Here is a 12,298-nt window from a genome sequence, read left to right on the forward strand (position 1 = left end):
TTTTACTTAAGCCACAGAGCTGGTTTATTCCAGGAACAAACTGAACATATATTGTTGTAAGCATCAAGATGAAGCTGGCATGTAATGTCACTTGTTATCTTCCCTAATTGCTTTTATGTCCTTTCCCTCAGAAGTTAAGCAAATGCTGCAACAGACTGGACAGACAGACAGAAGTGTGATCATCGGTACCTCCATCAGGCAGGTTGGCCCAGTAGATTACTCTGTAGCCCTGCAGGTTCCCATTGAGAGATTCTCTGGGCAGAGACATCCAGGACAGGGAAATCACCTCTGGAGACTTGGCCACTGCCAAGACGTTTTCAGGAGATCGAGACGGCACTATGGAGGATAAAAGAGCAGAGTTTAGGTCTAATAAAGTTTCTGAATGTTTGATCAAGTACTTCTGAAGAGACAGTTTTAGACGCTGGATGGAATCTGATTAAAAAATAAGTTAAATAAATAACTACAGATTAAAAATACAATTTGAGGAGTTGAGGTTATAAATGTGAAATTTTTTTACAATAGGCATCTAAGACAAGGAGTTGTTAACAATAGTTGAAAAAAAAGTAGATTTAGTCATCTTGGTTCTGAGCAATTCTTAGAGGTCTGTGTGATCTTAGTTATTTGATCATTAAATTAGCCAATATATCCAAACTGCTGCTTGCATTTGATCAGATAAAGCAAAATTGAAAAATAAAAAATCACACAGCTTTCTCTTTCTAACCAACAGTTTCCTACCTTATAATACTTTAAAATAATTCCTTTATTGTTGGTAAACTGCATGCTTCTACACAATTTAAGAGCACATATCTTTTAAGTTTACTGTGTTTTTGCTGCAATTTATTTCAAAGGCTCAGTCTCAATTTATGTTTTACATTTCTGATTTGATTAGTCATGGCATACATTCTTCACTTGGTTTGATTTCAATGTAGCACACAGGCAGCAATACTTTATGTAAAACTAATGACATTTGACATGTGAGACAGGAGAGTAACAGACAGAAAACTAAAATTGTGAAAGCTGCACTTCTGTTCAAAAAGTGTCCAGTAGATGGAGGCCTTACACAACAATCTATGCTGTATAAACTCAGCATGCAATAGTCATGAATGAGATTTCTTACATTAGATTTAAAAACAGTGTCTACAGTGACAATTTGATTTTCACACATTCACGTTAAATTTGTTTTTTAGGAGTTTATGTGATAGATGTAATAGATTGTATTTGTAAAATAACTAAAACATTTTTGTCCTTTTCTTTCCATGCCACAAAAAAATCAACTTTTCTTGAGCAATAACCTAAAATCCTAAAGAAATGCATCTTTTAGTTGCCGTGTGGCAAAATGTGAAAATGCTTAAAGAGCATGAATATTTTCCCCAGGAACAATAACATTTTAGGACCTCCTCATCCCCAGCTCACCATCCTCCAGGGTCTTGGTTACCACCTGCTGTGAAGATGGTCCTGTTCCAGCTCTGTTTGCAGCCTGGACCACCACACTGTACTGAGTGAACTTCTTCAGGTTGTCCAACACGATGCTCTCTGTGGTGTCTCCTGTCGAATCCACGCTGATAATAGTAAACTGGTGACTCCCACCAGGACTGTACTCCCTGTAGCCCACCTGGTAGCCGCGAATCACACCGTTCTGCAGATGCTTCTGGGGAGGCTGTGGGTGTGGAAGACATGAGGTGAGGAAGCACAGACAGGTGAGCATCACATCTGATCATGTTTTTTAACCCCCCCCCCTGTTTTCATTGTCAGATAGTGGAAAATAACTGCAATAAAAAATATTTAGTATGTTCTATCATTCTCACATAGTCAATATATCCAAATATAACCATTACAAGCCAAACTCTAGCTGACAAAATGAGACATTAATTTATGAGCGTACCTTCCAAGACACTTTGATGCTCTGTGGGGACGTGGGCTCCAGAGTGACATCTTGTGGAGGCCCGTCAGGAGCTGTGAATGATGCACATTATTTACCATTACCACAACTCTGCACAGAAAACAGGAAAGACAACTAAAACACATTTTCCCCACTAGATGGCGTTCTTGAGCTAAGAATCGCTCCCTTCAAGGTCTCACTCTGTGATAAACATTAAAGATTTCTCCACAAATCAGTAAAGATTTTTTTTAATTCCAACATCTTCGATTTACCATTTAAATAATGAGACAAAATGATAATAAAAGCTCTTTATAACTACAGTTCAGTTATTAATTAGACCAAATGTGCCATTGCAGCACGCCATAATGCCCAGGAGGAACCATTATAAGCAATTGAGGATAAGTGAACACTTACAGGACTAACTAAAGGCAGTAGTGAATGAGTATTTTTCTCATTTTATGGAATTATAGGCTCAACAGCTATGCAGTTATTATTTTTAGTAGGATCATAATTCCTTGGGAAATTGTCTTACTAAGCATCCATCTAAAAGCTGTCAAAACCGGAACCAATTTTGGCCAATAACCAAAACTTAAAAACATATAATTATACATATTAACTTTCTCCAGTAACAAATAGTTTGATTTACTTTTGCTTGTCTTCAATGTAATAATTTACATAAATACAGTTTCTTTTGCAAGATGCAGAACAATTTTCTCCATTGAAATAAGTGTTTATTTTAACCCTATTTTAGATGTAATATCTACTTTATCACAGGAGCATATTTTGAAATGACCACTAACACACTGATAACTTATGTAAGTAAATGTCTATTTAAATGTATTTTAATGAGTTATGTTGTTTATCATTGCTCATGTGACTCCTTTCATGCAACCACATGTGTTTATGTCTTTTTACCTGTGAGTGTGTATCACCAGTTTCTGTGTAACTTAAGGAGTGTTTCCTGCTTTGTTGGATAATGCAGTACGACCATCAAACCTCCCATAACTCGAGTCCCTCTCCCAGACTGGTAGTGGAGTCTGTAATGACTCCCTGTGTTTAATAAACTACAGGAAGGTATTTTGACTCTAGATCAGGTTTATGGTAAATTATGCTATTTTTTTTTATCTCCACAGTGTCATAAATAAAATATTTAGATTATTTTTTTTTTGCTTGGTTTATGTAGTTGATCATCTCTGGTTTTCAGAAATGTCAGAGTTGGCAGTCATATACAGTATGTAGGATATTTAGTCAATGCTAACTAACCTGCTTCATCAGTAGTGATGGTGAGTTCGTTGCTGGGGTTGCTGTTGCCAATAATGTTTTTGGCAACCATGCGGATGTTGTAGGTGGAGGAAGGATGGAGGTCTATAATAGTGGCTTGGTTAAGCTGTGGTGACACATCTTTGGTTACCTGGGCTGACAACCAAGAAGCTGGAAGAAACAAAATGGGAAATTGTGAACATACGGTTAACTTTAGTGTAGTTTTCTTTTTAATCTCCTTCTTTTCTGTTTGTACCTGATTTATTCTTGCACTCAATATCATATCCTGTGATAGGACTGTTGCCATCAAACCCCATGGTCCAGCGGAGAGCTATGGTTCGATCTTTCACCTCCCGGATCTCCACCTCTGGAGGATCAGGTGGTTCTGAGGAAATTTAAACAAAGCAGTATGCTTAGAGAGAAACAGGAAGATGTAAGCAGATATCCGCAAGCAGACAGGCACAGAAGAAAGACAAAACTAATGGATTCATTTGTTGTAATATTACCAGTGAGATCATATAAATACCAGTAAGTATGGCTTAAACTTTAATAAGAAATAATAAGAGAAATCCTTTCTACTATGAGAAAAGGTTTTATTCTACATCTCCTAAAAACAACCTTCATGAGCTTAAAGGAGTCAAAATCTTACCTTGCACTGTCAGCTGTATGATGCCTCTGTCCTCACCGAAGGAGTTGATGGCATGACAGGAGAAGAACCCTGAGTCCTCACGAACAGTTGGCATGATCTACAGAAATATGCAGTACACTCTGCTGGACTTTCAAAAAGGAACAGTTCGACTACCACTTCTAAATATAAACTATTCTAGTCACTCAATCAGGTAAGACGTTTCCCTGCACTTTACTTTTGTACAGGAATGAAGCAAAAATCCTCATTTAAAAACTAAAAAGGAGAATTTAAACTAATATTTTCTAAACAAATATGTGCTGAACTAAAATATTACACATTGCGCTCCCACCTGTTTACAGGTTTCTTCTCCTTTTGGCTTTTTTGTCACTCAAAGTTTTCAGATCATTAAACAAATTAAATTATAGTAAATACAAGAAGCATTTACCAGAAGATGTTTTTTATTTATCAAAACAAAAAACTGCCAAACTATATGTGAAAAGATAATTTTACACTTTTTGATATAAAACAGCAAAAAAAATTAAAAAGTCTTCATTTTGACAGTGTAACATGGTCTGCTCTTGTTGTGCTGTAATAAGGCATTGAGCATTTGCCCTAACTGATGACACCATGCTCTATAAAAAAAATCTTGAAATATTATTCCAGGACATCAGTTTGTGACTTTATACAGGCTTCAGCAACAAGTCTGCCTCTAACTGGGTCAAAAGAAGAAAAGATTTTGGAGTCCAGATAGGAATCTGATTGACATGGTGTGGCACAAACATAAACAGGCTGTTCATACTTGAAAACACTCTAATTTGGCTTCAGTGAACAAAAGAGAACCAAAATGTATCAGCAGAGAGCAAAAACTCTTTACCAGGTATCACATAAGCTTATTGGCACCAATAAGCACCAAATGGTGGTGCAGGCCGTTGTTTGACCTTTTCACATTTTGTCCCCTTAATTAAAGAAATTATCATTTGAAGACATTTTTTTGCATTTACAAGTCTTTGGCATTAAATTTACTGAAAGATTTTAAACTTTTGAGTCAGACAAAAAAGTAATATGAGAAGAACTCTGTGGGAGGTCAAATACTTTTTCACAGTGCAGAGTTTTTTCAACTCCAACCCAACTCTTCTTCTTTTCCTCTTAGAGCAACATCACTCCCCTCACATTCAGTTTCACAGTCACACTGATTGCTCACCACCAGTGTTGAGATGACTTCGTCAGCCACCTCCTTGACAGTAACCACGTATCGGCTGGTCTCGGGGTTGATGATTCGCTCCTCTTTCTCCCAGCGCACCATGATGGGTTTCTCCCCGTGAGCGGTGCAGCTCATCTTCTTCTCCTCGCCTTGTGTGGCCAGAGTGGTGTTCGGGTAGGAGGTGATCATGGCTGGTACTGGGGAGCAGAAGGTGATGAAATAAAATTAGAAAGAAGTGGCGAATAACATAAGTGACCTACTACACAAAATAAAAGAAATGAGATAAATCTGTGTGAAACGCTTAACATTTACATCTTGCTTTGTGCAGAAAAAAATCCACGGCTTCACTTTCTCTGAGATAATCGTGACAACCATTAAAACACTCCAGGGACCATCATGAAGTCATGTTTGAGTCTGCCTGTCTTCCCCAATGCTGAGAGATTGAAAAGGAGCCCTTAAGGTGAACCTGCGACTGCTTTGATAACGACAGCAAACGGTAACACGCTGCTTTTCTGAAGATGAGGCAGAGGGATGGGAAAAAAAGATTCGACTACTGTGTGAACTCCCATCAGTCTGAGAGTGGAGCCAGTCTGGCTCTATGCCGTAACCACACACCGAGCTCATTAGCAGCAGATCTAGTCAGTGTGTGAGTGTGTGTGTCGATCAGTGACATGAACGTATGCTGTGAACGTTTCACCTTCTTTCAGTTTGAAATCACTAAACACTGAAACACATGCATTCTTCTTACTTCATCTTTTTTTTTTCTTTTTGAAGCTGACTTCTGATCATAACACAGACTGTTGAATGATGCTTTCAGGTTTTTTTTAATTCTTAAATACTGAATTGGATTTGTGTTTTATGTCCTTGTGGAGATTGATGAATATAAAAGATTTACTTTCTTCATCTTTTCTTCTTCTCTTGTCAAATTATAGCCAACAAATGTGATCACTCAGACATCCATCTGTTCACAAAGAATATGTAAAACAATATAGCATTCAAAACATTTGATCCATTAAAATACTTTCTTTTTTTCATCATAACAACTTTGACTTACATCATCAGCACATGTATAAGTAATATGTCTGTCACTAGTCGTAATTAACTTTGAATATCACAACTATTTTTAAGATCTAGCTCTTTGCAGTAAATCATTAAGAGGAATGATTCGATTCTTTCTTGCATTTCTGTGTCAGTTCACTTTAGAACATTTTGCTGTGCTAAGTGTTTGCTGTATTTCTTCCAGCTTTCACATCTAAACACTGATTTTATTTATTTATTTTTCTTTTTACAAATTCTGCATTATAAAGAAGCTCAAACTTGGACAAGGAGCATCTATCAACAGCAATATCTAAGTACTTTGACTAGGTCGTTCTAACATACAGTAATCATGCTTTGATCTGACTCTGTGTTTAGGATAGTTTTCCTGCTGGAAGACGAACCTCCATCTCAGTGTCAAGTCTTCTGCCACCACAACACAGGTTCTCTTCCAGGATTATTTTGTAATGAGCTCCATCCATCTTCCATCTAACTGGGATCAGTTTTCCTGTCTCTGCTGAAGAAAATGATCCCAGGAGCATGGTACTGCCACCACTATGTTTTATGTTGTGAAGGATGCTTTCAGAGTGATGTGCAGTTTTGTCTTTGTTTTGTTTTTTAGCCACACAACATTTTGCATTATGTCAGATTGTTGTTTTTGACCGGACCACCTTCTTCCCCCCACTGTTGCTGCGTCTCTTACATGCTTAATGCTAAGCTGCTTACAAATCTTCTTCCTAGTCTTAAGTAAAGCTCAGATTAGTTGAGCGCATGACTAATAAGTTGCCCAGTCAAAATATTCTCCCACCTGAGCTGCGGATCTCTGCAGTTCCTCCAGAGTTACCATATTAATCTGTTTCTCAGATTAATAAACTACCTGACCAGACAATAAGCCTACCTCTCCTCCAAACTTCTCCACAACATTATTCTTCACTTCTCTGCTGTTTGTCTTCATAATATCCCTGCTTGCTAATGAAGCCTTCACAGAAAAGCTGGATTTGTCCTTTTTTAAATACATTACACACAAGTGGAGTTCCTTTATAAGTGAATAACCTATGAAGGTATCGGTTGCATCGAGTTTTATGTAGAGATTTCAGAGTATAAATGCATGTCACACTTGAATTTAAAACCATTAATCATTTACTTTTCACTTCCCAGCTATTCACCTGAAACTGAGTCTAATTATTTTGTCTTGGTCTTCATAAATTAAAATGTTCCTCATTTTGTTCCCAAATCATTGGAGATTAGCTCAGTAAAACAGTTGTAAGTCATTGGTTATGACACAAATAATATTTTTTTTGTTGGTTTGATGTGCAAAAGCTTCTGCACAGAAAATGTATGAAACTTATTTAGTGTTTGTGCTATGAGAAGTAATTAGTTTTTTCTTTATTAGAGATTTTTCAAAAAAGAAAGCTTCACAGTTATTGGGAATTTGCAGTTTTTTTTTTATCAAGCTCAATGAAAATTTTTTTTAAAAATCCTGAAATGCTCAATTAGACTTTGGGTCTTCTAGGTTTAGGAAAACTATGTATTCCTTTGCCAAGTTACACGTAATGAAAAATCATGGCTCATCTATTTAAAAAAAAGGCTCCAGCCAAACTCATTGTTCACCTTTACATATATTTGTAGAAGACAGTCTGACACTTGATTGCTATAACTTGAACATATTATTATGATATTCATTTAATGTTTATGATATCTGGGGAGCCAGTGTGATGTAGGGAACACTGTGTCACTGAACAGAACAGTAATGTCAGCTACATGTGGCAGATCCTTGTGCAGCACTGGTTAGAGGTCTTTGCTTCCTAGAAAAGATGCAGTTTGTGTGTCTGAGTCAGTGTAAATGTCTGTACACTCCTGAATAACATATCAGTGAGCAGGAGTGTTTCACTATGTGTGCATATGCACGAGCAGGGGTGTGTGTGTGTGTGTGTGTGAGTGGCTGTGTCTGGGGGAGCTAAGTGGGCGAGCAAAGGGAGCAGAAAAGACTTGTGCTCATGACACATCTCAGCCTCGGTACACGATGGAGAAGAGGGAGAGAGCATGTACCCCTGCAGCGTTAACTATGATCCCTCACTCACTCCCTCTATCTCCCTCCTTAGGCTCCCACCAGGACAGCCATGATTTAATGATGAGAGAGACCACTTTGATTATTCGTACACAGCAGACTAGTCCGCTGGCCGTGCCGTTGTCTCTCACAAGCACAAACACGGACATGCACGCACGGAGACAAGCAGATACTTTCGCATTCAGAAACACACAATGACAAACAAAGACTTCCTGGGCTGCTCTGTGCTGTGCATCTGTATGCAATGATAAAGAAAGAATGCATGCAAGTAAAAAAAGTAAAATAGAAGTAGAGACATGCTCACACTGTCGAAGACACATGCTGTCCAGGAGTTTCATGGATCAAGCTGCATTTATTTTGACTCTACACATGAGCTGCAGTGAAGTGTAAGGTTGCATAGTTTCAAAAAATTAGAAAAGAATGTATTCTGAATTTGTTTGCCTGACGTAACATCTTTCATTTGGCCAAATAAATGCTGTGGATTATTTTAGTGATGCTACAGTAAACACAATTTCAAAAGACTTCTGATAATTTAAAGATTGTATTTTATCCCATATTTACACACAAAAAAGATACTAGGTTAGTTCTTTAATTCACATATGATGTTTGGACTGAAGCTGGATAGCTTTAGCTAATCACTGACTCCATTTGACAGTTTGTTATGATAAGAAGGAGGACAGAATGAGCCTCATTGTTTTTCTCCAGCAGCCATTTTGGACTTGGCAACACCCTGATCAGACTTCACTGAACCTCTTCCACAGGAGGAAATGAGAAATGATTGAGTGGTAAAATTATGCTGTACAATAATGTTAACTTTAGTAGGTTTTCTTTATGACCGTAGTTCACACAAAATAAGAAAGTTGGATGACTTAAGCTAACATTAGCATTTTACCAGATAAGTGACTAGCAAAAGCTAGTGCTAGGTTTTTTTTATTCTTCACATTTTGACCAAAGCGTTGGTCAAAAATAATTGTATTATCTAAATTCAACTCTAATTAGACACTGTAAAGTGTTGGTTTTTCTTTTTAAACTGTTAATTTTAATGGAGAAGTTAGGTTGACTGTACTCGTTTATAAGGGTTTTCCGATAATAATGGTTACATTGTCCCAGCATTTTTTTAAGACCTACTTTTTTGGGGCTGTAAGTGTGAAGTGTGCAGAATCAGGTTGGAAACGCAGCATCTGAAGACAGACAGTCACTGGTTGCCTCACAAGAGCAACTCTACAAGAATCCAACCCACCATTTGTAAAAACTCAAAAGAGAATTAGTGTATTTGGAGATTTAAGGACAATGTCAGACTGAGCAGTATGTAAACATATCATGTCTTCCATTATTGTTTTGCAGTATTTTTAGGGTTTTTTGCCACATACAGATTATTTTGCACTACTTTTGATTTCCTGGAACCACCCAACCATATGACAACCTACGGGTCACCCTTCCATCAATGAGGAAACATTGAGAGATACAAGACTAATACCCAGGTGTAGCTTAGAGTTTGCAATTAACCTAACAAATATGTTTTTGGACTCTCAAAGAAGAATAGTGTCCTTGAAGAAAAACAACTCATTGAGGCGGAAAACATGCAAGCACCACACAAAGTTGACTAGATTTGATCACAATGGATGGACCGGTGCCTGCACACAAAGAAGTTATTGATAACAGTAAAATGTAACAGTTGGTCTCTACTTTGTATGCTAAACTCAGATCAACAATTTGGAAGCACATGTTGCACACACACAAGCACACATCCTACGCACAACATCCACCCACACAAACAATCACACAGATCTGCCTTTGTTTCCACACGCTACCTTTCCATGCTAGAAGCAGAAAAAGAACTAAATCAAAGAGTTGTGCTGCTTTCATATGTTTATATTTACATGTGAGGTACTTGTATGTTAGTGTGGTTTTTGTTTTGTGTGTCAGACTTGGGACTGCCTATGTTTAAACCTCATTTCTTATTCCTATCCAGCCCCGCCCTCTCCCTCAATCCCCACACCATCATTGCCTTACTCACTGCCCCCGCCGAGAAAGCTGTTGATTTATTTTGCATAGCAACTATGAATTTTAAGTGAGTCCTATAACTGTAGTTTCCTCTGCCCCTTCTCTAATGTTATTGCTCCTTAATGGGAACTTATTTCCCCATCCAAATCTCAGACCTTGGCAAAGCGAGTTTGCATCAGTGAAGATCATGTTTGCTCATTTGAGCAATTTTAAAAATAGCACCAATGAAAATTTTCAATGTTTTGCTGCCTACACTACAGTGTGACTATATTAATTTATCTGTGCAATAAGAGACATTTCAGTCTCTCTTTGACCTTGTATCAATATGTTTGTGCAAGTGTGGATGAATCACATATAACATGTTATCTGATCTTTACTGATCTTAGTTGTGCTTCAGTGCCTCACGCTAAGGTGAGGCTTTTTCATCTTCTCATCTAATCTCCCTGCATCTACCAGGCAGCACTCATTTTGCCCCAGGCTAAATGTTTTCATAGTCTGTAATTGCTCCGTTGATGTGTATGTTTTAAAATGCAGCAGTAATACAGGGCTCTGATAATAAAAAAAAGCAGATGGGAAGAGAAAAAAGTGTGAGTAGGAAGACAAGAAAAAAAGGGAACGGAGAAGAGGTAAAAATGAGACGGAAGTGCAGAGAGGTATGGAGGGATCAGGCCGGAACAGTAATTGGGGATGAGTTTGGGTGTTCATCTCCTATGACCGCGCAGTCACCTCATAGTGTCAGACATTGCCATTTTTTCTGTAACACAATAAAAGAATAACGCTTGAAACATTTACTTTACCAAAAAACATCAATTATCTACAAAAACATCAATTTTATAACACAATTAGTTCTATAGATCTCTGGAGCAAGTACATTTTTCACTTCTGATTTTTGTTTTCACAAATGGCTATAATAGTAGTTTGATCAGTTTTACACATGGTTTCTTACACTTCTTTTTGTCTTCCAATAAAAATGAATTTAATAGCTAAATTAGATATAAAAACGTTAATGAAAATTATACAAACTTCTTCACCTTCCCAAAAGTATGAGAAAAATAAGGCAACGATCAAAAATTAGAAAGTGTTTCACTGGCCTAAAGAAACTATGCAGTCATTTTTCATAAAGTAGAATATTATTGGAAAGTTCACTTATTTAACTCAGTTCAGTTTATTTAACTAAGTAAAACAAATTTTATAGCTTAATTAAACACAGGGTGATGTTATTTTTGTTAATTATGACAATTCTTTGCTTACAGCTAAAACAACATTCAATAGCTAAATATACATCAGATCAAAAAATAATAATTCAGAAATGAGGGCTTACTGAAAAGTATGCTACAGACTGGTTAAAGGTTGAACTTTTAATCTGACAAATGAGCCCCATCAGGACTCATATTCTAATTTAGTAAATATGGTTTGTTATTGGTTTCTCCATTGGTGACTGTATGATGATTTTTGTGACTTTGTATTTGTATATTTTTATGATGCAAAGCACTTTGTTGCTGAAACGTTATGTACAAATAAACATGTGATTGATTGACTGTAGTACACAGGAAAAATTATAATTATAACAATAATTTAGGCTTTTCAAACTGTATTTTTTCTTTTACTTCACACATTCTGTTGTGAAGGTATGAAGGACATAATATTCACAAATCTACCAATACTCAACTTGACTCCTTATAGGTCCCATAGTAGAAAATTTGTAATTATTTTTGGAAAAAATCACACTGATGTTTTTTGTTAATTATTATTCCAACAGATAATTGCAGAAATATTTATAATAAAGATTCAAGTATGACCTAAAACAACTTCAGTTAGCAATGATTATCTATATCAGATTACAGTTTAAAGAAAGAAATTTACATTAAAGTAATGCTTACTGACTTTGAGAAATGTTGCAATTATTCAAAATCTGCTAATTTTGAATATTGTCAGCACATCAATCCAAAATTTTCCTTTATATATGAATATCACCATTAAAAACAAACTTTTAAACTTTTTCCTCAAACAAAGCAAGCAATGTGTTGTTTTACCTTTTGAATCTTTCTGTACCAGATGGTGGTGTATAAACAGAGAAAGACAGAGTGCAAATAAAGCAGGGAAACATGCAGACTACTCTTCCCTTGAGCCCCATGGCAGCTTCTAATTGAGGTATTGACTGATTTAAATGAGGCAGAAATGCACTCAAGAGTTCAATCGTCTCATGCTGGCATACACAACTGC

General features: G+C 36.7%; 1 protein-coding gene across 2 annotated transcripts in view; it reads right to left on the reverse strand.

Moving 5' to 3' along the window:
* The window catches only part of LOC102233347 (Down syndrome cell adhesion molecule), a 138,715-nt gene that overhangs the window by 18,647 nt on the left and 107,770 nt on the right, over positions 1 to 12,298 (reverse strand). For both annotated transcript variants that reach the window (XM_005805922.2, XM_023351388.1), the window contains exons 12-18: positions 4,969 to 5,165; positions 3,789 to 3,885; positions 3,396 to 3,524; positions 3,143 to 3,310; positions 1,883 to 1,953; positions 1,414 to 1,657; positions 190 to 336 (exon numbers count right to left, since the gene is read on the reverse strand). In XM_005805922.2, coding sequence (XP_005805979.2) covers positions 190 to 336; positions 1,414 to 1,657; positions 1,883 to 1,953; positions 3,143 to 3,310; positions 3,396 to 3,524; positions 3,789 to 3,885; positions 4,969 to 5,165 — 1,053 coding nt within the window. The remainder of the gene's footprint in view (positions 1 to 189; positions 337 to 1,413; positions 1,658 to 1,882; positions 1,954 to 3,142; positions 3,311 to 3,395; positions 3,525 to 3,788; positions 3,886 to 4,968; positions 5,166 to 12,298) is intronic.

This window comes from Xiphophorus maculatus, chromosome 18 (genome assembly GCF_002775205.1).
Source record: "Xiphophorus maculatus strain JP 163 A chromosome 18, X_maculatus-5.0-male, whole genome shotgun sequence".
Classification (NCBI taxonomy): domain Eukaryota; kingdom Metazoa; phylum Chordata; class Actinopteri; order Cyprinodontiformes; family Poeciliidae; genus Xiphophorus; species Xiphophorus maculatus.